The 25209-nt window shown below is 38.7% G+C and overlaps 1 protein-coding gene across 8 annotated transcripts in view; it reads left to right on the forward strand.

The window, feature by feature from the left end:
- The window catches only part of Mtus2 (microtubule associated scaffold protein 2), a 716842-nt gene that overhangs the window by 232057 nt on the left and 459576 nt on the right, over positions 1-25209 (forward strand). For 6 of the 8 annotated variants that reach the window (XM_087199504.1, XM_087199503.1, XM_004854793.3 and 3 more), the window contains one exon: positions 22739-25152. In XM_087199504.1, coding sequence (XP_087055630.1) covers positions 22954-25152 — 2199 coding nt within the window. In that variant the 5' untranslated portion in view covers positions 22739-22953. Of the gene's footprint in view, positions 1-5400; positions 5541-22738; positions 25153-25209 lie in introns of all 8 variants that reach the window. The other 2 variants (XM_087199498.1, XM_087199501.1) reach the window with 1 other exon arrangement.

Raw genomic sequence — 25209 nt, forward strand, 5'->3', positions numbered from 1 at the left:
TTCTTACAATGTTGGGATTTGTGTTGATATCAGAAAGTGCTCCCACAAAGAGTTCTATGGATCTGAATTTCTGGTTTCTCCTCTTCAGAAGTGTCCTCACATTTTAGTGAGAAAGAGCCCTGCTATATCTTGGAGATTAACTAGACTAGAGGTCCCATTTGACCCAGCTATTCCCCTGCTGGGAATCTTCCCAAAAGAATTAAAAGAATCATACCACAGGGATATATGTGCACCCATGTTCATAGCAGCATAATTTGTAATAGCTAAAACTTGGAAACAGCTCAAATGCCCATCAACTGGAGACTGGATAAAGAAGATGTGGTTTTGTTTTTTTTTTTATAAAATGGAGTACTACTCAACCGTAAAGAATGAGAAGCTAGAGTCATTTATAGCTAAATGGTTGCATGTTGAGGCCATACTCTTAAGTGAAATAAATAGGACACATGTGTAAATACCGAATAGTTTCTCTAGTGTGAGAAACTGAAAGTGTAAATAAGGGTTAAAATGATTAAAATGAATAATTGATAATTTGAAATAGGAAAAAAAGCTCCAAAGAGGTAGAGGTGAAGGGAGGAGAAGGGGAAAGGAAAGAAGGGAAAGGAAAAATTATGAGAAAAGAAAGAAAAGAAATGATGTCTATATAAATAGGGAATGGTGGAGGGGGTGAAGGGCGCACAGGTAATGGGGAAAAAATAAGAACCAAGATACATCATGTACAGGTACAAGCACCCAATGATAAATGTAAAAGTATTGTATACCTAAAATGTACCAATAAAAGAATTTAAGAAAAAAAAAAGGATGAGAAAAAAAATGCCCCCCAAAGTCCCATATGTTAAATTTCTGGTCCCCATGTACTATTGGGAAGTGAAATATGCAGCCTTGTGGGAGGTCCTTAGGTCACTGGAGATGTTCTTTCAAAGGGAGTGTGATACTTCAGTCCTTTTCCCACAACCATTGCCTGGCTGGTTATGTAAGTAGTTGCTCTGTCACACATGACTGCTGTAGTGTGCCATTTAATGCAATGGGGCTGCCTGATCTTGTACTGGAAACTCTAGAACTATGAGCCAAAATGAACCCACTCTCTATAAGTTAATTGGTTCATCTATTTTATTATGATAACGGGAAGCTAACTGTTAGAAGCCCAAAGAGTAGGCCTGGAATAGATTCTGTCATTCATCAGTGTACAGACATGCTAGTCTCAGCTTTTGGATGGAAGACTGTCCAGGCTGCTGCTGCCCTGGGGAGAGAAGCTAATCCTTGGGTCAGGCACCTCCCTGGAAGTGTCAGGACCATAGGCCATGGAGGGCACATTAGCATTGTTGCTCCCCTTTCCATGCCTAACCCATAGGCATACAAGTCATACGTGTAAGTTGAGATTGTCAGTCACTACATAGAGTTGATGAATTAGCTTTGTTTAAAAGACAGTAAGTATAAGCATTATGGCATTTCTTTGAGATTCTTTGATTCAAATGGATATGTTTGGGTATTTCATATTATTTAACAGTGAATTTGTAAGCTGTGATTTTAAATATTTAAAGCATGCTTATTAAAATTAATACTTAATTCAAGTTTGTACTTTCCAGGAATGTTTGCTTTTTGCTGCTTAGGGAAATTGTCTGTTTTCATAATTAGTATGTATAGAGCATCAGCCATCTCCCAGAATTGCTATCAGGGCAGTGTCCAACCTTGGGGTTATTGACTGAGGGATACTTAACACATTTCAATGTGTTATTATTTTGAAAAGGACTCAACTTTTGTCTTGAACATAAGTATTTTTCACTATTTTCCTTCAAGATTTAGTGAAATAGTTGAGAATTCTTAAAAATTAACTAAAGTAATACTATTTATCTCAGTTGTACAGAAAAACCAGTCAATCTCTCTGTAACATTTTTCTTCTATGTTTCCAGGCTGAGATAGTTCATAACTAATATTTTTTCCTTTTCATCTGTTTTCATTTTCTTATCACTTCCTTAGAGATAAAGATTTCCAATTCCTTAGAGATAAAGATTTCCAATGATGGTGTTCCCAAATGCCTTGTTCATTACATAGTGTAATTAATGAAGATATAAAGACACTTACAAAAAATCTGGGACCTGAAAGTATATATCTTTCCATTTTTTTAACCTTTCCATTTTGCTGGAGGTTTTCCATCCATCATTTGTGTAGTGTATTTACTTTCTTTCTTGGTGTTGTATCCTCCCTCTCACCTTTTTTTTTTTTGGCATGGGCTATAACACATGGGCTATAATATTTAGCTCCATCTTTCTAGGCATCTTTTTTATTTGACAGGAAAAAAAAGGTTATGAACTTCTGATGCACAGTAAAAGAAATTCATCTTCTGGAAAAAAAGGAATTTGAAGCAGCCCCATTTATAGTGACGCAGTGGAGGCTTTTGAACTGTGGATGATCATTACTTTATCCATGATGATGCTAGAGAGATTTTTTCTTCCTTTTAGATAGCATACATCCTTGAGGATTATAGCCTGTGGTCCTGTAGATAAGCAAGGCTGCTGTGCATCCTGTTTCATTAATGTATTCTGTGGGGCTGTGGTGCACAGAAGAGTTAGCTGCATAGAGCTCGAGCAGTCCTATGCTTTGAAATAACCCCATCGGGGAGAGTGGAGCAGGGCCAAGCAGGAGAGCTTGGGAAAGTGTTCTGACTTGCACAGGCCCAGCTCCTGGCCCCTATGATCATTTGCATGGGCTCAGCTTTCCTCCCTACCTGCTCAGGTGGACTTGCGGATTCTTCTGTCAGTGCTTAGTCAGGCCTGTCCACCTTGCAGAGGAGAATTGGGCTGTCAGATTAGTGACAAAAAAGAAATGAGGGGAGTGGGTTTGTTGAGAATCTTCTTATAAAGCTTTTGGGGTTAGGAAAAAGGGAATACGTTAGTAAAATATTACAGTGCTAGGACAGGTGACTGTCCTATATATATAATATATAATAGAAGGTGACACTCACTATCTAGCAGAGAGGATCCGCCCTCAGTTGTGTTCAGGTGTCACCTGGTAGAAAAGGATAAAAAACAACCAGGTTGCATTTATAGGCCCAGCAGCCACTGCAGGAGGAGAAGGCACACACCCTTCAAAGAGACATATGCAAATCATTCTTTAAAAACTGCTACCCCTCCTCTGAAGAAACGAAAACAAAATCCTCATCTGATCCAGCCTGCGAAATGACACTTGAAGCACCTATATAAATAAATTTCCTTTTCCATAATTCAGAAATTGTTTGCTTATATCTGGATGTGAAATCCTTGTCTCTTGTTTTAGTCTTTTAATAAACATAAGCACAAAGTTCTGTTACTGGAGCAATTTGGATCTTATCTAGTATTTTGTAGATAGCATAATATTATTCAGTATGTTAGCTTTTCTCACCTGTCTCATGAAGTAATGGCAGAGAATTAATCACCAACTCTTGATGGCCAGAAGTGTTCCTGCTGCCTTTTGAAACTGTCAGTCTTTTAAACTAGATGAAAAAATTTTCTTCTTTCACCAGAATAAATAACCCCCAGTTTTTCTGGCAAGACAGATAGGGATTGCAAAGATAATTGAAATCCATAGATAATCCCCAGGCTTCATTTTAGGTATTATTTTGCCCCCTTTCCTTATAAAATCCTTTCTAGAGCAAGCAGTGTTGGACAGATTTGAGTTTCACGTGGTTTCTTTTCCTTGCCATTGCACCACTGGGGGAATAGCAAGTAAATGGAGCTTAAGGAAGTGGTAACGGGGGGAGCCAAGGGGTCCTGCATTTCCAGAATCATCCGCAAAACCAATAATGATACCTTGAATGATGCATCCCTCTGGTATCTGTAAGTATCGGATGGCCAGCCTGAGACCTTGTGAAACTCTCTCTCTGCCTCTCTGACTCTGTCTCTCTTTCTCTCTTAAATTGTCAGAGACAAAAGCCTTTTTTCCCCAACCCCTCCATTGGAATTTCTGCCTCCTTACTATGACGTGGTGCTTAGTATTTCTGTTTAACAGTTTATGTTATTACACCCTGCCTTGATTTTACCACCATGGTTATTACTTATGTGTACATTTTATCCTTTTCCCTTAGGAGTTTGTAATTTCTGTGAGGATTGTTACTTTTTCTTTTATTTCCTCTTGCTCCTTGTACTGTGTCCTTTTTAAATCTATTTGATGCTCAATACATTGGTTCCATTTCAGAGCTCCTTTGAGTCCTGTCTCTGTGGCACTTTGTTTTTTTTTTTTTTTCTTAACTTCCTAGCTTGTTCTAGGGCTAAGAAGATGAATTCAAACTATAGTGGACATGAGGATCTTGACCCTAACCCTGTTGTCCCAGGGCCTTGCCTAACTACTTCACTCTGCCTCCTAAGCCTGCAGTTTCCTCACTTCTAAAATGAGGAGGTTGAACTAATTAATATCTCAGTTCCTTCCCCGTTTTAACACTTAGTGATGAATAAACGCTTAGCCTGGCATTAAATGGAGAGCTAAATAAATTAGGAAAGATTCAGTGATGCTGCCCTATGGAATCACTCAGCAAATATTTATTGAGTGCCTTCTGAATTGTAGTCTGATCACGGGGGTCTGTAGCAAGTAGGACTTATTTCTGTCCTCTTCATGAAGCTTTCTTATATTGAGTGAGAAAGACAAAGCATAGAATAGCTGCTTGCTAAAAGCTGTGAGCAAATTGACTAGGAGCTGTCACTAGAGATAGAGGATGACATCCAAGAAAGCCTGTCTAGGGAGGGTGCTGAGACCTGAAATGTAAGAAGGGTCTCACTTGTGGAAAGCCAGGTATTGAGTAGCAAAGCTGTGAGGACAGCAGTGCATAAGCTTTGGGCAGGAAGGTGTCGGTGTGGCGGGTCCCTGTGGCCAGAGCCAAGTGTGAGGGAGCGTAGTAGAAGGTAAGGGATTTTCACAGGGCCAGAGTTCAAGGAAAGAAAGCCTTTGGAGGGTTGGAGCTTAGAAATACCTTGATCTGATTAGTCAAGATATTCCCCTGGCTCTCTTGTAGATGTAAAGGAAGGATGGCTTCTTTTTTGTTTATTTTAAAATTTTACTTAAATTTTTAATTGACACATAATTGTACATGTTTATGGAATACAGCATGATGATTGAATACATATATACAATGTAAAAGGATCAAATCAGGGTGATCATCATTTCCGTGTCCTTATACATTTATCATTTCTTTGTGCTTGGAGACTTCAAGCTCCTATCTCTGAGTTCTCAATAAAATGTAGAATATATTGTTATAAACCCAGTTCACCTAATTGTGCTGACAGAACACTAAAACTTACGTCTGCAGTGTACCTATTATCCAAACTTTCTCCTTCCTCGGACTATTCTCCCTGGCCTCTAGTGACCATTGTCTGTTATCTTCTTTGAGGTCAACAGCCCACTTTCTAGCTTTCACATATGAATTTCTCTTTAAAGATGGAAGAATGGAAGCTGGGAGACTGAGTAGGAGACTTGTGAGTGGCTCCCATGGGAGGTGACCCAAAAGGGAAAAGTAGATGAGAGTGATGAACTTTGGAAGTCAACCACATAGCTCTTGCTGATGACTTGAATTAAAGGTAGGGACAAAAGACATTTCTACATTTCTGACTTTGGTGTTAGAGAAACAGTGGTACCAATTCAAGGAAAGGAGGGTGGGAAACTGGTAGTGTGAGGTGAGCATGAGACAAGAGGTCTTTTCTCTGGTCCTAAAGCCCTGGAACAAGTCCTTAGATTTCTAATATTCCAGTTCCGCATGGTAAAATATAAATTCTGGAAATAACATATCTCCCATTTTTGCTAATAAGTTTTGAGGAAAGGGATAGAACTGTAAGTGTAGACAACTGAAAGATAGACTAAAGAGTGACACATTTTTTTTCCTGAGGGAAATATATATTTTTTCAACAAACAATTACAGAGCACCAACTATGTGCCAGGCCCTCTTAGAAATAAAAATCCATGATGGAATTTAGAGATTTGTATTGATACAAATATGCAGAGAAATTTACACAGGGATTCTGCCTTTAGAGATATATCTGCAGGAAATAAAGGATGCATCACAGTGTGTATTCATCCATTTTCTATAAATAATTATTTTAAAAAGTCGATCTTGAAAATCTAAAGTCTAACAATAGAGGAATTACTGAGTAAATTTAAGTGATCTTCAGAAAGATGGGAAGAAGCCCATGATATGCAAATTGAAAAATTGTGGTTATAGAACTCATTCTATGAATGTAAAAAAGTCTGAGATACTACATATCAAATTCTGTTTCTTGAGGTGGAGTTGAGTGATTTTGATTTTTTTAAACCTTTTTTTAATGCAATGAAAATGCATTTTAAAAAATAATTGGCAATGTATTTCTATTTTGGCAAAATGCCTTCTAAGACAAAATAAAAGAAAATTTTAATCACAACAGGGAAGGAATGATTTTTCTGGCTGAAATTCTGTCCTGGAAAGGATTTGTTTTTTTTAAGCAATTAGTTTTGTTGGCAAATGTGAATGAAGCTTCTTTTGGAAAAGCATGTAGCATTTTGCTGGGGAGACTTTAAGTATCAATGAACATAATATTTTAATTAAATGTCGGATTGCTCTAATATTTAAAAAGCTAAGTTTCTTTCTCTCCTTGACTTCCAAACAAGGTGAGACAGCAGCATTTCACTCTTTTTCCTCAAGGTAAAATAAAAATAAAATAGCCTTTTCTATCTCAAAAGAGGTATTCTGGATAGAGTCTTGTCTGTATATTTGAAAAAAATGTGATAGTTACCCATGATATGTATGGAACATAAGGAAAACAAATCAGGATCCAGAGAGCTGTTAGAGTTTGTGTTATTTCATGTTCATAGAATTCAGCACCACAGACAGCTACAGTCTTTGAATATATATTTTAAAATATCCCAACAAATAATTTGACTTTTTTCCCCATTAAGTTTATTGGTACATTTTCTGTATAAAATACAATTACATTCATCATTGGGATATTGTACCTTTACATGAGTATGTTGGTTCTTACTTTTTCCCCTTCCCTTGCCCTCCCTTCACCCCCTCCACCCTTCCCTATTTCCAAAGACCTTGTTTCCATTTCTTTTCTCTTCTCATAAATTTTCCTTTCCCTTTTTTGCCTTCCCCTACCCCTCTCAATTCCCCTGCTCTTTTAGACCTTTTCTTCCTGTTACACAATATCAGTTATACATTTTTTAAAGTACAATATTAAGATCTAGGAGATATTACCACAGATTTTACAGAATTTAAAAGGATATAGAAAACATATTACAAAAATTGTTTTTGAAATAAATTTGACAACTTCTAAGAAGTACCTTGGAACACAAATTAATGAAACTAACTCTGGAGGAAATATAAAATTTGAGTAGCACCTATTGAAAAAAGTATATTCCTAGCTTGAAAACCTACCTATATGACAACAGAAGGCTCATAAACATTTTAACTGATAAATTATATCAAACATTTAAAGCAGAAAAAAGAAGGAACACTTCTCCCCTCATTTTAGGAACTCACCATTGTGCTACTCCTAAAACTGGATAAAGATAATAGAAGAAAAAAGTATGAACATAGATAGAAATTTGTTTAACAAAACAAACTATTGGAAGTCAGATCTGGCAGGATGTAGAAAGTGATTTTGTTATAGGGATGGCAGTGTTGGTTCAGCATTGGAAGATCCACCCCCCAAAAGTAATCATTTTAACAGAGGAAAGGAGAAAGCCATATGATCCTGTCACTAGTTGGAGAAAAATTATTGGACTAAATTCTACAGCTGTTCATGGTAAAAGCTATCAGGAGACTAGAAGTAGAACAGAACCTTCTCAACAGATCAAAGACATGTACTCCATACTGCCAGCAAAAACTCCTATGAATGGAGACGATACAATGCTTTCTCGCTAAAGTGGGGAACAAGGGCATATATGCCTACTCTTCATCTGTCCATTAGACTTTGAAACATAGGTCTAAACCAAAATAGTCTGGCAATAAAATGACACAACTAGGATAGGATTGGCACGGCAGAAGCAAAATCTTTATATGTAGATGAAATGATCATCTACAGAGAAAATAGTAAGAAATCTCTAGGAGCCCCTAGAACTTGTACTTGAATTTAGCAGGATTAGTAAACACAAAGTATATATAAAAATTCAGGTCTGTGTATACTTGCTGTAAATGAAGAATTGGATATTGAAATTTAAAAGTTATGTAGGAGTACAAAGGACCTAGAAAAGTTAAAAACAAAAACAAAAACAAAAACAGTGTTGGAAGATGTTTAGTACCTAATTTTAAGACTTCTTCTAAAGCTACAGTAATCAAGGCAGTGTTGGTGTAAGGAAAGACATATAGATCATTGGAATAAAAAAGAGAATCTAGAAATAGAACCACACATATATGGTCCACTGAGTTTTGAAAGATTATTTAACATTAGCATTTTATAGAATATAAATTCAATTCAAGAGCTGAGGAAGAGATAGTGTTTTCAGCAAACGGCACTAGAACACCTGGTATCCGTATATAAAAAACTAACCTCAACCCTTTTTTTGAATACATGAAAATAACATGAAGGGATCTATGAACCTAAATAAGAAAGCCTAAAAGTATAAAAGTTTAAGAAGAAATTATAAGGGAAAATATTTATGAATTCAGGGTAGGCAAGAACTACCTAGGATACAAAAAACATGATGTATAAAAGAAAAAAATTGATAAATGAGATTCCATCAAAATTTAGAACTTTAAATGACATCATTAAAATGAAAAGTAGTCCTTAAACAGACCATATTTCCAATGCATATAACCTATGACCAGAATATATAAAGAATTCTTAGAACTCATTAATAGATAACCCAATTAAAATGTAGACATAAGAAGATGATAAATAGCCAGTATAGCACAAGGAATGGTGTGCAATTCTAGAATCAGAAAAATACTAATCAGTACAATAATAAGATTGAATTATACACTCATTAGGGAGATGAAGTTTAAAGTTTTAAAAGCCTTGTCGTGACTTTTTCTTTTTGTTGGATTCTCCCCCTTTGCGTTTAATTTGTCATGCCCAATGGATTCATTCTGCTGGGTTTCCTGGGGTTGTGATCCTCATTGTCTTTTCCTAGGGTATTGTCTAAAATTTTTTGGAGTGCCGGTTTGGTATTCATGAAATTCCTGAGGTGCTCTTTGTCATGAAAGTATCTTATTTCTCCATCAATTTTGTAAGATAGTTTTGCAGGGTACATCAATCTAGGGTGGAGGCTGTTTTCCTTTAGGGCTTGAAATACATCACTCCAAGCTCTTCTTGCCTTGAGGGTTTGCATTGAGAAGTCTGCTGTGATTCTGATGGGCTTTCCTTTGTATGTGATTTGTTTCTTTTCTCTCACTGCTTGTAGAATTTTGTTCTTCTGTTGGATTTCTGGAATCCTAACTATTTTAGGCCTATGTGTAGATATTTTTTGATTAAGGCTAGCTGGAGTCCTATATGCCTCACTTATCTGTATGTCAAGTTCTTTACCCCTCCTCGGGAAGTTTTCTGCCATCACTTCTGTGAAGAGTATTTTTATGTCATCTGCACTCTCTCCTCTTTCTTCATTGACTCCGATCAGTCTTATGTTATTCTTTTTTGCATTATCTAGCAGCTGCTGGATTGATTTCTCATGGTCCCTTACAATTTTAAAGCAATTTTTCTTTTCCTCCTCACTAATTGCAATCTTATCTTCTATATGTGAAATTCTGTCCTCACATTGGTTCATTCTGCTGTGCAGACTTTTGATGGAGTTTTTAATCTCTTGTAAATCTGTTTGTATCTGTTTTATGGATTCCATTTGTTTCCTGTGTTGGGATTCCATCATGTTCCTCAGATCCTCTCTTTTTTTATCTGTGTCCTCTCTAGATTTATTAATCATGTGTTGCACCATGAGCAAAATCTTTGCTATTATCTGAGTAATTATTTCTGATTTCATTTTTCCCAGATCCTCTTTTGTTGCCAGTTCAGAGTCCAGGTGGTTGAGTGTCAGATTGTTCCATCTCATTTCCCTTAGGGGTTTCTGTAGGTGATCCAGAAGTCTGTTTTTGAGACTTGTATATGTGTCTTCTCATTTCCACGGGAGGGGGTGCTTCTGGCGCCCACGCAGCCCACCTTCTCTGCCCTAGGAGCTTGGGATAGCAGCGGGGGATCTTCCTTCTGGGTGCTGGGACCGGCTGAGCTTCTCTGCCCTAGGAGCCTGGGATGGAGGCCGGGAGCCTACTTCCTGGTGCTGGGACCAGCTGAGCTTCTCTGCCCTAGGAGCCTGGGATGGAGGCGGGGAGCTTCCTTCTGGGTGCTGGGACTGGCTGAGCTTCTCTGCTCTAGGAGCCTGGGATGGAGGCAGGGAGCTTCCTTCTGGGTGCTGGGAATGGCTGAGCTTCTCAATAATTTGATTTTTAACCATAATGTGGAAGTGAACTTGTAAATTTCATTTGGTGAAATTTTAGATTAGCTATAATTGTTCCTGATGTATATAGGTTGAGCATCTCTGATTTGAAATACTGAAATCCAGAATATCCCAATACCTGAAAGCATGAGTGCTAATGGAATGCCAGAAGTAGAAAATCCCAGACCTGAACTAATGTGATAGGATATATTCAGGATGCAGCTGTATTAAAAATATTGTAGAAAATTTTATGTTTACACTTGGGTCCCATCCCCAAAATATGATACACATGCACACACACACACACACACACACACACACACACACACACACACACAAATATCCTAAAATCTGAAAAAGTAAAAAATCTGCAATACTTCGTCATTTTTTTTTTCTTTTGGTTCACTTTATTGATACATTTTAGGTATACAACATAATTACATTTCTCATTGGGAATTGTACCTTTAAATAATGCATCTTGGTTCTTATTTTTTCCCCATTCTTAGACCTCCCTTCACCCCCTCTACCCTTCCCTATTTACAATGACTTTATTTCCATTTTTTCCTTTTCTCATCATTTTTCCTTTCCCTTCTTTCCTTTCCCCTGCCTCTCCCACTACACCTACCCCTTTGGACCTTTTCTTCCTATTTTACATTATCAATTATTCATTCTAATCATTGGTACACTTTAGGTATACAATATAATGACATTCATCATTGGAAATTTGCACCTTTACATAATCTCTCTTGGTTCTTACCTTTCACCTTTGCCCAGCCCTCCGTTCAACCCATCCATTCCTATTTACAAAGATTTTGTTCCTATTTTTCCATTTTCTCATATTAATCCCATTCCCTTCTATCCTTTCGCCTAGCCCTCCCACTTCTTTCCCCTTTGCCTCTTTTCTTCCTATTTCACATTACCTATTATACATTTAGTCCATATTTACACTTTCACTTTCTCACACCAGAGAAACTATTCAATATTTATACATGTGTGTCCTATTTATTTCACTTAAGAGTATCGCCTCAACGTGCATCCACTTAGCTATAAATGTCTCTAATTTCTCATTTTTGATGGCTGAGTAGTACTCCATTTTATTTAAAAAAACCACATTTTCTTTATCCAGTCTCCAGTTGATGGGCATTTGGGCTGTTTCCAAGTTTTAGCTGTTACAAACTCTGCTGGTATGAACATGGATGCACATATATCACTTTGGTATGATTCTTTTAATTCTTTGGGGAAGATCCCCATCAGTGGAATAGCGGAGTCAAATGGGACTTCCAGTCCTAGTTCTTTGAGGTATCTCCATACTGATTTCTACAGTGGTTGCGCCAGTCTACACTCCTACCATCAGTGGAGCAGGGTTCCTCTTTCCCCACAGCCCCTCCAGCATTTGTTATTGGTTGATTTCATGATAGCAGCCATTCTTTCTGGAGTGAGGTGGAAACTCAGCATTGTTTTCATTTGCATCTCTCGAATGACCAGTGATGTTGAACATTTTTTCATGTATTTATTTGCTATTTCTACTTCTTTGTCTGAGAAATGTCTGTTCATTTCAGATGCCCATTTTTGGATTGGGTCTTTAAATTTGGGAGGTCTGATCTTTTTAAGTTCTTTATAGATTCAAGATAGTAGACCTTTGTCTGAGGAAGAGCAGGTGAAGATTTTTTCCCACATTGTGGGTTGTCTCTTCACACTGCTGGTGGTTTCTCTTGCTGTGCAGAAGCTTTTTAATAAGAAGAGATCCCACTTGTTGATTGTTTGTGCTATTTCATGGGCAACTGAGGTTTTGTTCATAAAATCTTTTCCTGCACCGATGTCTCCAAGGGTTCTACCCAACCTCTGTTCCAACTGGTTCAGAGTTTCTATTTTAATATTTAGATCTTTAATCCATTTTGATTTTGGTTTAGTGCATCTTGAGAGATATAGGTCTAGTTTTAATCTTTGGCAAGTTGAAGCCCAATTTTTCCAGCACCATTTATTAAAGAGGCTACCTTTCTCCAGTGAGGGTGTTTGGCTCCTTTATCAAAGATGAGATGGCTGAGTGTGTCTGGCATTGTTTCTGCATCTTCTAATCTGTTCCACTGGTCCTCAGGTCTGTTTCTTTGCCAGTACTGTGCTTTTTTTTATCACAGTAGCTTTGTAGTATAGTTGTAGGTTGGGGATTGTGATACCCCCTGCCATGTCTCTGTTACCTAGAGTAGCTTTTGCTATTCTGTGTCTCTTCTGGTTCCAAATGAATTTTTGGATTGTTTTCTCAAGGTCCATGAAGTATGCCGCTGGGATCTCAATTGGAATTGCATTAAATCTATATAGCAGTTTTAGAAGTATGGCCATTTTCATTATATTAATCCTTCCCAGCCAGGAGCAGGGGATGTCTGTCCATTTTCTGATATCATCTTCAATCTCTCTTTTCAGAGTGCCATAGTTTTCAGAGAAGAGGTCTTTGATTTCTTTCATTAGGTTGATTCCTAGGTATTTCAGTTTTTTGGATGCTATTCCAAAAGGAATTATTTGCCCTATTTCTCTCTCAGTGAGTCTGTCATTCGTGTAGAGGAAAGCTATTGATTTTTGTGTGTTGACCTTGTGACCAGCTACTTGACTGAATTTGGTTATTAAATCTAGAAGACTTTTGGTGGAGTTCTTGGTGTCTTCTATATAGAGTATCATGTCATCTGCAAATAATGACAATTTGACTTCTTCATTACCTATCTTTATTCCTTTTATTTCTTTCTCTTGTCTAATTCAATAGCTAATGTTTCCAGAACTATATTGAACAAGAGTGGTGATAGTGGACATCCTTATCTTGTTCCTGATTTTAGTGTGAAGGATTTCAGTTATTGACCATTTAGTATGATATAGGCTGTTGGTTTTTCATAGTTGGCTTTTATCAGATTGAGGTAGAGACCATCTATTCCAATTTTTTGTAGAGTTTTTTTCATAAATGCATGTTGAATTTTGTCAAATACTTTTTCTGCATCTATAGAGATAATGATATGGTTTTTGTCCTTCTCTCTATTGATATAGTGTATTACATTGATTGATTTTTGTATATTGAACCATCCCTGCATCCCTGGGATGAATCCCACTTGATCAGGGTGTATGATCTTCTTGATGATCTTCTGCACTCTGTTTGCCATTATCTTATTAAGGATTTTTGCATCTATGTTCATTAGTGAGATTGGCCTATAGTTCTCCTTTTCGGTTGGGTCTTTCTCTGCTTTGGGGATCAAGGTGATGCTTGCTTCCAGGAATGAATTTGGGAGTATTGCTTCCCTTTCAATTTCACTGAAGAGTTTAAACAGTAGTGGCAGCAGTTCCTCTCTAAATGTCTTGTAGAATTGAGCAGTGAAGCCATCAGGTCCTGGGCTTTTCTTAGTTGATAAGTTTTTAATTACATTTTCAATTTCATTGGTTGGTATTGGGTTGTTCAGAATTTTTAGGTCTTCTTCGTTCAGCTTTGGTAATTCATATGTATCTAGGAATCTGTCCATTTCTTGTGTGTTGTCCATCTTATTGGCGTATAGGTTCTGGAAGTAGGTATTGATGATCCTCTGGTTTTCTGCTGGGTCTGTTGTAATTTCACCCTTTTCATTCCTAATTGCATGGATTTGGGCCTTTTCTTTCCTTTTTCTGACAAGGTTGGCTAAGGGTTTGTCATTTTTGTTGATTCTTTTGCAGAACCAACTCTTGGCTTCATTGATTTTCTTGTATCATTCTCTTAGTCTCCATTGGATTGGTTTCTCCTCTGATCTTTATAATTTCCTCCCTTGTGTGAGCTCTGGGGTTGTCCTGCTCTTCTTTTTCTAGAAGCTTGAGTTTCAGCATCAGGTTGTTTAATTGGGCTCGTTTTGTTTTCCTAATATGCGTATTCTGCTATGAATTTCCCTCATAATACTGCTTTCATTGTGTCCCATAGATTCCAGTATGTTGTATTGTCATTGTCATTTAATTGAAGGAACTGTCTGATTTCTTCTTTAATTTCCTCTGTGACCCATTGGTTATTCAGAAATGTGTTGTTCAGTTTCCACATCTTTATGAAATTTTTCGAGTTTCTTTGGTTATGGTCTCCAATTTCATTGCAATATGGTCTGATAATATACAGGGGATAGCTTCAATTCCTTTGGACTTAAACATGTTCTGTGTGTGAGTATGTGGTCTATTTTGGAGAATGACCAGTGTATAGCTGAATAGAAAGTGTATTCTGATTTTGTGGGGTGGAAGACTCTGTAAACATCTGTTAAGTTCATTTGTTCAAGAGTTTGATTGAGTTCCAGTATTTCATTACTCATTTTTATTCTAGTTGATCTATTTGTGACAGTGGGGTGTTGAGGTCCCCCACTACAATTGTATTAGTGCATACATGACTTTTCATGTCTGTTAGTATTTGTTTTATATACTTGGGGGCCCTAGTGTATGGTGCATAGATATTTATGATTGTCATCTCTTCCTCTTGGATTGTTCCCTTTACAAGGATGTAGTGTTCTTCTTTGTCTCTCTTCATCAGTGCTGGTTTGAAATCTACTTGATCTGCAAAGAACATAGCTACTCCTGCTTTGTTTCGGGTTCCTGTCGCATGGAGTATTGTTTTCCACCTTTTAATTTCAGTCTATGAGTTTCCTTTTGAATTGTGTTTCTTGTATGCAGCATATTGTTGGATTTTGCTTCTTGACCCTTTCTGCCAGTCTATTTCTTTTGACTGAAGAATTGAGACCATTAACATTGATGGTTATAATTGAAACATATTGACATGTCATTGCCATGAGTTTTTCTTTTTGTTGGTTTCTCCCCCTTTGCATTTAATTTCTTGTCATGCCAAATGGATTCATTCTGCTTTGCTCCCTGGGGTTGTGATCCTCAATGTCTGTTCCTAGGATATTGTGTAAAATTCTTTGGAGTGCTGGTTTGGTATTCACGAAGATCCTAAGGTGCTCTTTGTCCTGAAAGTATCATATTTCTCCATCAGTTTTGGAAGATAGTTTTGCGGGGTACATCAGTCTGGGTTGGAGGCTGTTTTACGGCTTGGAATATGTCACTCCAAGCTCTTCTTGCCTTGATGGTTTGTGTTGAGAAGTCTGCTGTGATTCTAATGGGCTTTCCTTTGTATGTGATTTGTTTCTTTTCTCTAACTGCTTGTAAAACTTTGTTCTTCTGTTGAGTTTCTGGAATCTTAACAATTATATGCCTATGTGTAATTTTTTTTGATCAAGGCTATTTGGAGTCCTATATGCCTCACTTCTCTGTTTGTCAAGCTCTTTTCCCCTGCTTGGGAAGTTTTCTGCCATTATTACTGTGAAGAGATCTTTTATGTCATCTGCACTCTCTCCTGTTCCTTCATTGACTCCAATCAGTCTTATGTTATTCTTCTTTGCATCATCTAGCAGCTGCTGGATTGATTTCTCATGTTCCCTTATAATTTTGAAGCCATTTTTCTTTTCCTGGTTACTAATTGCAATCTTATCTTCTATATCTGAAATTCTGTCCTCACATTGGCTCATTCTGCTGTGTAGACTTTCAGTGGAGTTTTTCATGTCCTCAAAAACTATTTGTATCTGTTTTATGGATTCCATTTGTTTCCTATGTTGGCATTCCATCATGTTCCTCAGCTCCTCTCCAGATTTATTAATCATGTCTTGCACTGGGGGCACAATTTCTCCTGTTATCTGAGAAATTATTTCTTATTTCATTTTTTCCAGATCCCTTTTTGTTGCCAGTTCAGTGGATCCAGGTGGTTGAGTATCAGAGTGTTCCATCTCATTTCCCTTTGGGGTTGCTGTAGGTGATCTGGGAGTCTGGTTTTGAGACTTATTTACGTGTTTTCTCATTTTGACTGGGGGGGGTGCTGTTGGTACCTGCACGGATTACGTCCTCTGAGCTGGGAGAGGTGGGACAGGGGCCAGGGGCAGCGGCAGGGATGGTCGCCCAAAATCCCTTTCCTGTGGGCTGGGAGCAGTGGGAGGGATGATGGCCGGGAAGCTCTTTACTCTGGATCAGGACCTGTGTGGTGGTGGCTCAGAATCCCCTACCTCTGGGCCGGGAGTGGTGGGAGGGATGGTGGCCGGGAAGCCTCTTCCTCCAGACCAGGAGCTGTGGGATGGTGCTCAGAAGCCCCAACCCCTGGGCCAGGAGCAGCAGGACTCAGTACCATGGTCAGGTGGTCCGGTGTCCTCTGCGTCTTTGTAGTGTCGAACCAGGTGGCTGTACAAAGGAGCAGGGGTCCAGTGGATTGTTGCCAGGGCACGGGCTGATTCGGCATCTTTTGTGCGACTCCGGACCTCGGTAGGCCATGCGCGGAGTTGCCTGTCTGCAGTGGGCTGATTCAGCATACTCCGCGCAACTCAATACTTCTAGTCTTAAGAATTTTGGATAAAGGATACTTAACCTCTAAAATATTATTAAATAGCATTGGATATGGTGGTGTACACCTATAACCTCAGCATTCAATAGGCTGAGGCAGGAGGATTGTTCGTTCAAGGCCAGCCTGGATTATAGAGCAGCAAAACATTGTCTCAAAAAATATGGAACAAGACCAAGAACCTGAATATTCCTAAGTAATTACAATTGCAGAAAATGTAATTATTGCCATGAAACTTTCTAAAGCAGATTAATAAATTAATTATATGTAAATATCACATGTGAATACATATAAATTTATCCCATTCAATGTGGTAGAACATTATAGACTAAATATATATTTCATAGAGATGTCAAGTAAAATTTAAAAACCAAGATTTTGACTTTTTGCATTATTATACTTACCACTGAATTTCAGGTTCATAGCCTATACAGTTTCCTGAATCCTCAGTTCTTCGGAAGTATTAATTATTGTGTGGCAAGAGCTGCAATTGGAGCTTCTTTGACACATAAGTTTATATCAGATGTTATATCAAATAGAATTATATTTACACTCAGAGGCACAGCATTTGAACATTTGTATGTGCATGAGAATTCACAACTGATACAACATTACACAACAGACCTAGCAGGTAGGAATGCTATAAAACAATATTTCTCAGTCTTTGAAAACCTGTGCCTCTTTTAGTAATATAAAAATCTATACTTTCTAAATAAATTATTATGACAAATATACATGATTAGAATGTATTTTTTTGTAAACTATCTCCTGGGTATTTTGCTGTATCTCTGGGGAGGAGGTCACCAGTTACTCAGTTCAGTAATGTGACTTTGCAATCTCAGCCTGAACAGACTGGGGAAAAATACCCTGCTATTTTGAAAACAGTGTGAACATTTACCTCTTTGAGCTCAAACTGGGATGAGATTACTTCATCCAAAGTGCCTACTGTGTGCAAAATACTATCCCCAAAACCACACAGGAAACAGAGCCATCTGAGCTGTTAATCTAGATCACTTATAGTTTCATAAAAGAAATAAGATACACATATTAACAAGGCACTCGTAGCTGCAACAACAACAAAAAAACCCATTTAACTATAAGATGTGCAGTCAGTTCTCCATCTCCATGGGTTCCTTATCTGTGGATTCAGCCAACCACAGATTGAATATATTTAAAAATCGTGTCTGTACTGACCATGTACAGACTTTTTCTTGTTGTTATTCTCTAAAGAATGCACCAACTATTTGCATAGGATTTATATTGTATTGATTATTATAATCATCACGAAATGATATAAAGTATATAGGAGGATTTGTAAGTTTTATGTGAGTGTTATGTAATTTTAAATAAAAGACTTAAGCATCTTCAGATTTTGGTCTTCATGAAGGATCCTGGAACCAATGCCCTGTGGATACTTAGGAATATACTCTGTTGTGTATAGACACCGTATTTTCTTTACCCATTCATCTTTTGATGGGCATATAGGCTACTCTGTTCCCATTCTTAAAATGATGCTTTTTCTTTTTCTTTTTTTCAATGTGATCTGTAGGATTTCATTCACTGGAAGCTGTTCTTTTTCACATCTCCCTGTTTCTGTCTCTGTCCTTTCTCTCACTTAGCTGTGTGGCTTCAGGAATGTTACCTTTTCAATGCTTTTGCCTCTTATGTGGAAATGAAAGAAAAAAGAAAAAAAGCAAGAGAATGTGGAGGTTCATCTGTGGAGGCTGTTACAAATACCACATTGCTTAAATTAAATATTAAATTTAAGTTGTGTATTAGTCCAGTTTGTTGGTGATATGCCATACCACAGAGTAGGTAAATTATAAAGACAGGACATTTATTTTTGCTTACAGGTCTGGCTCGTGGTTGAGGAGCTGCAACTAGTGTTGTCTTCTTGCTGGCAGAGTCCTAATGTGGCTCAGGGCATCACATAGTGAACGATAGGGTGTGTGCATGTGTATGTCCTGCTCACCCTCCTCCCTTTTCCTGAAAAGCCACCAGGATTCCATCATGGGGCCTCACTTTGCTGACCTTATCTAATTCTAATCTTACCCATAGTGGCTTAAATTTCTACCCTCTTAATACTTCAAAATGGGGATTAAATTCCAACATGGATTTCAGAGGGGACAAGCCATAGCAAATTGTACAGTTATGATTTTAAAATTATAATGTATCTAGGTATAGACAATTATACCCAAAACCTAGAAGGTTCTAGTTTTCCATGCCCTTACCAATAAGCACAGGTACTATTTACTGATGGAGTTAAAGAAGGCTTATGATGAAATCCTTTAAAAATTAAAATGCAACTTCCTCTAGCAAGACAGTAAATACCAGTTTGTTATTTTCTAGCAATTATGTTTTGCCTTGTGGTTTGTGATGCTCTGATTTTGTTTATTTCTGCTGAGCAGAATTTCTTTCTTTCTCCCAGCCTTGACAGTTCAAACTAAAGAAAGCTTTTGGATTTATGTTTACCATTCTGTGGATGGCACATATTTGTGGAATTTCTGGCTCTCTTTGACTTTCTGGGACACAAAATTCTTTTAAATGACTGTCTTATTGATTTGGCTGCTTGCTATTTGTGCCCAGAGAATGTGTGTACAGTATTTTTAAGGGAGGCATGTCCAAAATTGAATGAAGAGACAAGTAGGAGTGTAGTGATTTTCCTCTGTGTCAGGAAGCTGAGGCTGGGACCAGGGATCAACCTCTTTATTGAGGACTGTGTTAAGGTCATGCTGCACTTGGGGTGCTACTGATTTACTGAAGGCAGGTTTGAAAGAAGACAGAAGGAGGGAAAGAATGTGAAGTTCAGAGGATGTGGACCACAAGTGAGATGTGAAAAGAACAGAAAAGCAGTGGGAGGGAGGAAAGCCCATTCGTTTGTGTACAAGTGTGTATTTTCCCCATAATCGCAAGGATATGGCAAAGGGAATGTGAAGATCTAGACCAGGGTGTCAGTGTGTCTTAGAGTGAAGGGGAGAAGGGACAAATAAGTTTTTCAAAAGCCTGACCTCCCTTCCAGCTTATTGGAAAAGATCTCATTCAGGTATTTAAAAATACCTACTTGTTGGAATAGGAGGAGGCCGAGAAGGAGAAGGGCTCTGGAGTATCTGTAAGATGCTTGGGCTGGGTCCTTGGGTGTTTCATTATACAGATGTCTGCCTTTATTCATGAAGAATGTATTCCAAGATCCCAATAGAGGCCTGGAACTGTGGATAGTACCAAATGCTAGGTCTGTTGTTTTCTATATATACTTACCTATTATAAAGTTTATCTTATAAATTAGGTACAGGAGCAGATTAACAATGACTACTAATCATTTGGAATGATTATAACAAAATACTGTAATAAAATTTAGGTATTGTACTGTACTCATCTTTCTTGTGGTGATTTGAGAAGATCCAGTGCCCACGCAATGAAATGAAATAAGGTGAATGATGTAGACCCTGTGGTAAAGCACTGGGGACTACATAAGAGTTGCTAGAACACAAGCAGTGTCATACTGCGAGAGTTGATTTTATAACCTAGACAGCTGCTAGTGACTAAAGGGAGGACAGTGTCTACAGTGTGGATGATTCATGTTCCCAACAGAATGGAATGCATTGGCACATGATTTCATCACATTATTCAGAATGGCACATGACTTAAAATTTATAAATTATTTATTTCTGGAATTTTCTATTTAATGTTTTTAGACCACAGTTGACCTCTGGTAGCAGAAGCCACAGAAAGCAAAACCATTGAAGAGGGGAGACTATTACAGTATTTTGCTTTATAACATATATAATGCATATATATATATTTTAATATATAAAATGACATTAAACAATAATGAAGAAAAAATGTGATATTGCCACAGAATCTATTTCAGTTGAAACATAACAACAAACTTAGTTAGCTTTCCATCATTGTGACAGAATATCTGATGGAAATAACTTTTTTTTTTTTAACAGAGAAAAGCTGCTCACCTCTTGGTGGCTGAGAAGCAGAAACAAAGGGAGAAAAAGGCCAGCGACAAATATACCCTTCAAAGTCCCCTCCCAGTGACCTACTTCCTCCATCTAGACCCCACCTCCTAAAGTTTCCACCACTTTTCAGTAGTCCCACTTGGGGACCAAACGTTGGACACACACCTTTGGGGGACACCTGTTCAAACTGTAACAGTACTCTCAGGGGTGTGTGTGTGTGTGCACTTTTAATAAATTAGAAAGAAAGTGTGGAAGGATGTTAATTTGACTCCACATTGGGGTATCTGAGGGTGGGGAAGATCCTTGTCACTGTTAAACTCTCCCAATTCCAGTACCTAGTACAATACATTCATGGTAGTGGATAAAACAACACTGACCTTGGATTTAACAGTTTAGCGGTAACTATATATTTACTTTAACAGAAAAGTAAATCTGTATGCTGTTAGATTTTAAGGTCTATGAAGCCATATATAACATTGATCTTCCTCACCATTCAGTCATTTAAATATTCATTCGTGCTACAGACATATATCAAGTGCCTAATATGCAAGACAGATGTTGGATGATAGTAATTTTTTGTGTCTAATACATCTGAGCCTTTTAAAATTCTATAAAATAAAAAATAGGATATAATGACATTCAGACAGAATGTATTCTAGTGGCTCAGGGAGTCTTCCCTGGAGGAAGTGAAAATTGTACTACAAACGGAAGAATGCAGCAAAGGTGTTTGGGGAAAGTTGGGGAGGATTCCACATGCCATGTGGATAGATGAGTATGTGGAAAGGCCCTGAAGTAGGGAGTTAGGTGTATGGTCATGTGAGGAGAGAGGGCAGAAGGTGAGGGGTGGAGTTGGGGCTGAAGAGGTGTGCAGGAGCTGCACCACGGAGATTGTGAAGATCAGAAGAAAGTGCTTCCCCCATTGTTCTATTTTGAAAAATTTCAAGCCTATAGAAAAATTACCCTAATAATAAGGTCAGGTATCCAGCTTTTTAATTGGTTAGCATTTTGCCAGTTTTATTCTCTATTCTCCCTCTCTTCTTTGTCTTTCTGTCTCTGTCTCCCCCACCCATCATGTACCCACACACAGAGAGTTTTCTTTGCTAAATCACTTAAGATCAGAGTATAGAAATCATGTTAGGCTATTGTAAATTCTAAAGCATGTGTTTTCCAAGATCAAAGATAACCTGATATATTGTAGTACTATACACATACAAGAGAGTAACATTGGTAACATACCCTTACCTGATATGCAGTCCATATCGTATCTTTATTATCCCAATAATGTCTTTTGCTGTTTTTTTTTTAATCCAGCGTCCATTGGCATTCTGGGAGCAAATTAGGCCAGTGATTTTATAGAACATCCCTCAGTTTAAATTTGTCTAATTGTTTCCTCATGATTAAATTCAGGCTGATCATTTATGGCAAGAATACTACCAAGTAAATGATGTGAGCCATGGAGGACTGCCTGGCCACAGGGGCACACAATATCAGTTTCCATTATGTTAACTTTGATCATTTAGTTGAGATGCTGTCTACCAGATTTCTGCATTATAAAAATAATATTTTCCTTTTGTTGGAAATAAAGTAATTTGAGGGGTGATACTTTCAGATTCTGTTAATATCCTATTCCACAATGCTTTTTCATGCCATATTTCTACTGTCTATTGGTGTCTCTTGCCCAAGATAATTATTATTCTGGTGACTACAATATAGTGATTTTTCAAATTCTATAATTTTTCTACATTAATGGATATTCTTCTCTGAAGATGAACCTTGCCTTCTCCATCTTTTAAAATCAGGATCATTATGGACTTTTGGACTTCTAAAATTTAAAGTGATGATAACTTGCATTTATAATTCATTTCTAACATCCATCATTTTCATGTTTCAGTTTTTCCATATTTGGCCAGCAGGAGCCCCTATATGAAAGGTTTTTGAAAAAAAATATTGAGTGGATGAAATAGTATGGAATTGAGGAACACATTTTGTATGTTTACTGTGCCTTTTTCTCCTGAGCATCTATTTGTCAATCTAACATGAATGTATTCCTGTTTCTCTCTAGGTCTCATGGATTAATTGGCTCTCATTCAGCAGCAACCTAACAGATAAATCCTTCTGCTGTGTATCAAGACAATGCTTGTGAAAATGATTAAAGCTGTGTTGCCATGTGACATTGTCAGAGGAGGACAAGCAGCTTGAGAATTTCTTGTTAGTTATATTGCAACTTGAAGGAAGCCCCTTTCCATTAAGTAAGACTCCCCCACTGAAGGATTGACAATGAGCATCCCCGTGGCTCCTAAGAAATCATGTTTCAGTCAGTTGCAGGACAACAGAAATGGATCAAAAAATAATAATGAGAGCATTCTAAGTCTGGGAGATACAAATGCCAATCAGATCATGTTGGAGGTCAGCTCTTCTCAGGATGAGTCTAAGACATGTGACCTGACTGATCAAATTGGAAATGCAAATTCAAGTGGGCTGGAACACCATGTCCACTTCCAGAAGGAGCCTCACCAACTTCAGGGATTTAGGAGAGGGTCTCAGTCTGCCTCCACAAGCTTGAAAGATTTAAAACTTTCTCCTACTTTCCCTAGGGGGCTACAGGAAGATTGTACCATGGAGAGAGGCACTGATATCTCACAGACTCCTTGGAGTGCCCAGGGGCCAACCCTGTCAAGTTGGATGAATATGACGGGTGAGGCCAGTTCAGAGGTTTTGGCTAAAAAAGACGTTGAAGTTCCCCGGCATGTTCCAAAGGACAAATTGGCCAAGACCCTTGACAATGAAGAGTTGAGAAGGCATTCTTTGGAAAGTGCAAGCAGCTCTGCAGCTGTGGCTGGGAGCTTGCCTCCACAGCATCTGCAGCTTGCAAGGCCTAATGCCCTTGAGCCATGGGGTCCTGTGCCCAGGGATGGGGAGGAGCTGCAGAGGACGCTGGCTGACTACTCTTTGGGGACAGCTTTTCCTTCAGCTGACAATACCTCAGAGAGAAAGAGTGTGCATCCTCCTAAACCATCTACCTCAGAAGCCAGGAAGACCACCCCCTCAGAGGCCCAGATGGAGGGGGCACATACACTGAATGTTTGCAATGAGCACAAGTCACATCCTGCCCATTCTGAGCCTGCTCTGAATTCAACTTTGGTGTCAAAGGAAATCCTGAGTTATACTGAAGCACAATTAGGTCAGAGAAAGGGAGAGCCAAAGCTGGAACTGAAATATGTTCAACTCAGGGCTGGGCAGGAGCTAAAGTCAAACCTGGCAGATGATCTGGGATGTCACAAGGAAGAGAGAATGTCACCCCTAGAGAGAAAGGAGCCATGTGGGGAAGCACAGCAAGAAGCCACCAGTGCCATTAGTGGTCCATCAGACAGCATCTGCCATCATTTTGGTGTTGGCAGAGGTGGCAGTGAGGATACAGGAGTCAACAAAGGTGTGGAGGAATCTCTCCAGACCACCCTCAAACAGGTCACTGCTTCCCTGGAAGTGGCTGGTAATCAGCTAACCTGCAAAATGTCACAAAGCACAGGAAGTAAATTGGATGAAATGACATCCAGCGACTTTTTGCCAGGTAACGGCCATGTAGCCATTGTTCCTAATGGCCTGCCTGAGAGCAAGCCCTCAGATGTCAGTGAGGAAAGAAGGACGCTGGATATTGGGAACAGAGAGGGTGCTGTGGTGTTCGTATCAGATCCTTCTGTGAGAGACAGGAAAACTGAGGTCCCTGAGTCCCTGGATCTTCAAAGCAGAAGCTCAGAAGTGGGGGAAAGCAAGGATACTACAACACCTGTGACTGAACCCAGGAACCTTCGAGAAAATGCAGCCAAGACTGATATTACTCCATCTAGAGCAGATTCCTTTCTCAATACCCCAGCTACCCTCCACCCAGAGATAACTGTGAACATGACCCACCAGCCCACACCACCCAGTAGCATTTTTCAGGACCCTGGTGTGTTCATTGTGGATACAGGGTCACCCTCACTGGTCCCACCCTCCACTGACAGTATGCAGCTGTTGAACACATCCCCAGAAGTGCCTGACAAGAACATCTTCCCCAGTGGGATCCCCAAGCCTTTTGTCACACATTCCAAGGGCACAACTTCCTTACAGGAAGGAATGGAGAAACATCAGGTTGAAAAAATGGAAGACAGAACAGACACAAAGCCCATCATTATGCCCAAGCCCAAGCACGTGAGGCCCAAGATCATCACCTACATCCGGAGGAATCCACAGGCCCTGGGCCCAGTGGATACTTCATTGGTTTCTGTGGGCCTTCCCTATGCCCCGCCCACATGTAGCATGCCCCTACCCCAGGAAGACAGGGTAGCAAGTGGCGACCTTAAGTCATCTGCCAACATCTATGAGAAATTCAAGCCGGACTTGCAGAAGCCCAGGGTCTTCAGTTCTGGATTGATGGTGTCTGGGATCAAGCCCCCAGGGCATCCTTTTAGTCAAATGAGTGAGAAGTTTTTACAGGAGGTAAGAACATGGGACTGCAAAAAGATCTATAAATTGGGTGTTTGTTTAGTGAATTGT

This window comes from Heterocephalus glaber, unplaced genomic scaffold (assembly GCF_053883595.1).
Source record: "Heterocephalus glaber isolate CG9 unplaced genomic scaffold, H.glaber_assembly_v1.0 deba00001720, whole genome shotgun sequence".
In the NCBI taxonomy this organism is placed as follows: domain Eukaryota; kingdom Metazoa; phylum Chordata; class Mammalia; order Rodentia; family Bathyergidae; genus Heterocephalus; species Heterocephalus glaber.